Source organism: Oncorhynchus masou, chromosome 33 (genome assembly GCF_036934945.1).
Source record: "Oncorhynchus masou masou isolate Uvic2021 chromosome 33, UVic_Omas_1.1, whole genome shotgun sequence".
NCBI lineage: Eukaryota > Metazoa > Chordata > Actinopteri > Salmoniformes > Salmonidae > Oncorhynchus > Oncorhynchus masou.
This window is the reverse complement of record NC_088244.1, coordinates 10446825-10452145: the sequence shown is the minus strand read 5'-3', so window position 1 is coordinate 10452145 and position 5321 is coordinate 10446825. Positions and strand designations below refer to the sequence as shown.

Sequence of the window (5321 nt, the reverse complement as noted above, 5' to 3'; positions counted from 1 at the left end):
AATAGATCCAAGTTCTTGATGAACTGATACAGAATGAGCTACATTATATCCATGCGACAGAAGACATATTTGCAACACAACATTAATGAAGCATTTTTGTAAAATTAGACCAAAAAATCTACTGAAATCTTGCTGCATAAAATTGCATTAGGATCACACTATATTCCATAATGCATATAGGCTAAACCATCTCTGGCATAGCCTTTTTGGGGTAAAGGATATGTAGTATAATGTAAACAACAGTTAATTGTATAATAAAAATAATAATGTTCTTATAAAACGATGTTGCGTCAAAGCCTGAATGAAGCATGCAACTCCGTAACAGTAACCCTCCATAAATTCCCGTGCAGACTACATCTCGCATGCAAGGAGAGGGACAGCCCATGTAGATATTCTATTTGTATTTCCTTCCGAAGTGCAGTAAAAAAAAAAAGTGTATTTATTTTGCCGCGTTTTAATTCCCGCCACGTCTAGTCTAGCCGGTTAGGCTTTTCTTTCTTCTAATTCTGTGATTGACGTGTGTTTGGATCGTCTATAATAATTACTATTGGTGGAGAATGACTGGTGGGCGGAGAAAAGAATGACGATAGACCTTGTGGCTACTCCCATTTACTATAGATATATATTTGTCCTTCCGCTGCCCTTACTCAAATCCAAGGAGCCGGTGTCTTTGCGACTAAAACGTATTAGGAGCTGGTTTTCTTTTAATTTGACTTACTGTTTACCACTATTGAGGTTGTTAATAGTCTTTTTTTTTAATCATTGGGCTATTCGTTATTTCTACTCACTGGATACCGAAGCATTTATGGTCAAGGATCAAATACGAGTCTTCATGAGATCCGGATTAGAGAGCATTCCTGACGCATTTTCCCCCCCAGCTACAACAACGTGGATCACACGCCCGATAGTGGAACTGTATCCCACAACGGAATATTTGTAGAATAAATCACAAATTTCGTGGATTACGGGAATGCTGTTGTCGAAATTAAACTCATTCGCTCATATCTCCACCGTTGATATGCCGGCGAAAATCCAGCTTCAAATTCACCAAGGTTAGATTAAGCTTTTGTTGTTCGCTATAGCTAGCTAACGTTAAATGTTAGCTTTACTAACCAGCTGCTATATCTAGCTGGGCTCACAAAAATGTTATTGCATTTTAATTCATCGTTTTCCTATTCTGTTATTTCGATGCTTTGCATTCAGCCATGTCACATTGCACTAGTTTGAAGCTTTGTATTAACCGTGTGTACATCTCTAATCACAGGGAAGGAGAGGGAGCCATTTGATAAGGTTTACCAGGTCGGCGCTGTGCTGGGAAGCGGCGGGTTTGGCACAGTCTATTCAGGCACGACAATTTCAGATGGAGCACTGGTTAGTATCTTTCGCATTATTTGAAAATATTTAACGTGTTATACATCCAAGTCCGTTAGTCAATGCATTTTTTTGTTGTTGCATGTTTGCTCATGTAATTTCATGTTAGATTGTTTTTCTTTCACACAGGTTGCTGTCAAACATGTGGCCAAGGATCGGGTCTCGGATTGGGGGGAGATGGTAAGGATGCTTTTGGTTGTGCATTTTAACAAGTTTAACTAAAGGGATAGTTGTTTATCATATGTTGTACTATTGTCTCCAGAAATTAAACATATTTCTATTTTGTTTTCAGCCCAATGGCTCTCGCGTCCCTATGGAGATTCTACTCTTGAAGAAAGTTGGAAATGGGGCTCGGGGGGTAATAAAAATGCTGGACTGGTACGAGCGACCTGACAGCTTTATTATTGTCATGGAACGACCGGAGAACGGCAAGGACCTGTTTGATTTCATCACTGAGAAGGGCGCCTTACCAGAGGAGCTGGCAAAGAACTTTTTCCGTCAGGTTCTTGAAGCCGTGCGACACTGCCACAACTGTGGGGTTGTACACAGGGACATCAAGGACGAAAATATCCTCATCGATCTTCGGACGGGCGAAATTAATCTTATTGACTTTGGATCCGGGGCATTGCTCAAAGACACTGTTTACACCGACTTCGACGGTAAGCATACCAGTTGATAGACTTTAACCATAGCCCATTTTAGTGGGTTACCGAATGTGTTGCTTTGAGCGCCACCATTTGGAGGAAAAGTGTATTTTTACAACTCAAAGTTTGTAAACATTGTCACCTGACTTTCCTCCCACGCACACCTGTCATGCTCACTGTCACCTGGCCCCAATAGGAGGTGCAGCTATTGTTTTATATAATATTTTAATTCATAATATCACAATTTATTAAATGTTCCCCAATCTTTTATTTTTATACTTGTCAATTTTGAACAGATTCTATTGCATGTGTTCCTAGTTAAATAAAGGTCCAATTAAAAAATAAAAAATCTATTTGTAGAAATAGACACCTCATTGAATCTAACTATTATTCTTTATATCCACAGGCACGAGAGTGTACAGTCCACCAGAATGGATCAAATACCATCGGTACCATGGTCGTTCAGCCACAGTTTGGTCTCTGGGTGTCCTGTTGTATGACATGGTGTGTGGAGATATCCCCTTCGAGCAGGACGAGGAGATTGTACGAGGCCAGGTGCTCTTCAGACGAAGAATCTCCACAGGTGAGCCCCAATAACATTTACATTTAAGTCATTTAGCAGACGCTCTTATCCAGAGCGACTTACAAATTGGTGAATTCACCTTCTGACATCCAGTGGAACAGCCACTTTACAATAGTGCATCTAAATCATTAAGGGGGGGGTGGTGGTGAGAAGGATTACTTATCCTATCCTAGGTATTCCTTGAAGAGGTGGGGTTTCAGGTGTCTCCGGAAGGTGGTGATTGAGGTGGTGAACAAGACCTCAAACCTAAACCAGTGGAATGTTAGTCATTGTGTGTCCTGTCTAAGAACCGACTGACCGTTATCCCCATTGTTCTTACAGAGTGCCAGCAGTTGATCAAGTTGTGCTTGTCCCTGAGACCTGCTGAGAGGCCATCGTTTGAGGACATCATCAATCACCCGTGGATGCAGAGCACAGTGTCCTCTGCAGAGCAGAGCAACGAGATCCGACTGCACAGCATCAGCCCTGAGCCTACTGCCTTCACCACCGTGGTGGCCCAGTGACTGCATGGCTGCACTGACAGAGACTAGTGGTGCACCCAGAGGACTGATGTGGCCGTACACTGAAACACAACATATGTTATACAGAAGGAAGTTACAGATGACTCTTGTTAAATCTCTTTCTCTTGTGGCCAGACCCCACCTGTTCACAGCTTTTGGACTTGAAAACCAAAGTCCTTAATAGCTACTTGTAATAGCAAAAGCTATTCTCACCCTTATGAAGGACTTGCTCTATAATATTGGCTGTGGTGTGAGATTATGTTCACCAGAAAAGAGTCCATCCCTACCCATGTGATTGTTCTACTGAAGGCATGAACAAGTGGACAGTCTTTGTTACATAACAAGCTACCAACCAGCCACTGTACTCTGTTGCTCACTGATGAGTGGGAGTCAGAGGAAGCAGATCTAAACGCCTTTGGTTGTGAGTCAGATTGTTGGGACCCTGGAAATACTTGAATAAAATAATACTTTACAAGGCTTTATTTCCTATCTCCATAGGCATAGATCAGTAAAGCCTATGCCATATTCCAATGTCAACAGCAACAAGACAACCTCATGGTGCAAACAAGAACCTGAAAACTTACCTCACTTTCCTGCATCCACCTCTGAGCTTTTAACTCCTGTCCACACAGTTACCACTCATCCAGATGTTAATGCACACTGAAATGCAAAGCACCACACTGAAACACTAAATGTCCTGTTCTTTTGTTTATGTGTAAACATGTATCTGTGTCTTTCGCATAACAGGCTAGCATTGAGGCCATTGTGAATAATATTTATTTGTGGGGGGTTTTCTTTCACTCGAGCTACGTGGAATTATTTATTTTAAGAGAATTTTGGCAGTATATTTCATTCCACGGTTATTGAAGGGCCCACAGATTATTTAAAATAATTTTGACCATATTTATGGTTTAAAATCTTCTGAGCAGATGTGTATATGTGTAAATAACTTTCAAAGCACTTCCATTTTAATGTAACATTGAACGTCTACTGATGGCATTTTTTTGTTACTGTATTTGTCTGATGTGGATGAAATGACTGTTACATACATCAACTTGTTTTCACCTCTAGTTGTATGATTGCGGCTTGTTTTGTTTTTTCATCTAAATTTGTAAATTGTTAAAAATATTTTTATACGTTTCTCAATAAATATTTTTTTTTACCTTGACTTTTGTCTCACTGGTTTTATTTCCAATAGATCCTTTCTACCACGAGCCTGGGAAGTTAAAACACAAACCCGGGAATATATTTAAATCATATTTCACATTTGTATTAGATTGGCATGAATGAATAGCAACAGAAGTTGCCACCACCAAGCACTTGCTCAAGAGTTGACATAGCTCAACAGTCTGTCATGTGTAAGCAGAAGGGGGGTGTAGATCATTACCATATGGCAAAGGAGACATGGTCCAGATTACATTGCAGTCTTTTGGTAAGACCAGCTAATAAACTTTAATTATGCTCTTATAGGTTTATCTCGAAAGCAGGGTATGTTTAATAAAAGGTGATTACACCACAGGGGGATCCTGGCCTCAGCCTGTAAATCTGTTGGTGTCAGAACCTTCCTCTCATCTCAGAAGGCAAAGTAGCTGGTATTTTAAAGTTCTAGTAGTCTACTGCTGTAGTGTTTGTACAACAATAGAGACAACCTAAAGATAGCCAAAATGTGTGACAAAATGGTCTGTTTATTTAGCATGTACTCAAATACAAATAGCAAGGCTTGCACTCATCTTACTTCCTTGAGCAGAGATGGCTCAGCATGTGGTCCTCTCGTCAGGCCCCAGCTTGGCTAACCTGCCCCTATTCTCTCCCCAGGCCCCAGCTTGGCTAACCTGGCCCCTCTTCCCACGCCAGGCCCCTGCTTAGCAACCTGCCCCTACTCTCTCCCCAGGCCCCAGCATGGCCAACCTACCCCCTCCTCTCCCCAGGGCCCAGCTTGGCCAACCTGCCCCCTCTTCTCTCCCAAGGCCCCAGCTTGGCCACCTACCCCCTCCTCTCTCCCCAGGCTCCAGCTTGGCTAACCTGGCCCCTCTTCCCACGCCAGGCCCCTGCTTAGCAACCTGCCCCTACTCTCTCCCCAGGCCCCAGCATGGCCAACCTACCCCCTCCTCTCCCCAGGGCCCAGCTTGGCCAACCTGCCCCTATTCTCTCCCCAGGCCCCAGCTTGGCTAACCTGGCCCCTCTTCCCATGCCAGGCCCCTGCTTAGCAACCTGCCCCTACTC

General features: G+C 42.7%; 1 protein-coding gene across 1 annotated transcript; it reads left to right on the top strand.

Moving 5' to 3' along the window:
- The first annotated feature begins 646 nt into the window (after nt 1–646).
- On the top strand, nt 647–4266 carry LOC135527811 (serine/threonine-protein kinase pim-1-like). Its single transcript, XM_064956408.1, has 6 exons — nt 647–1052; nt 1265–1371; nt 1501–1551; nt 1664–2030; nt 2422–2598; nt 2920–4266. The coding sequence occupies exons 1-6, from the start codon at nt 971–973 to the stop codon at nt 3099–3101; spliced, it is 966 nt and encodes a 321-aa protein (XP_064812480.1). The 5' UTR covers nt 647–970; the 3' UTR covers nt 3102–4266.
- The last annotated feature ends 1055 nt before the right edge of the window (nt 4267–5321 follow it).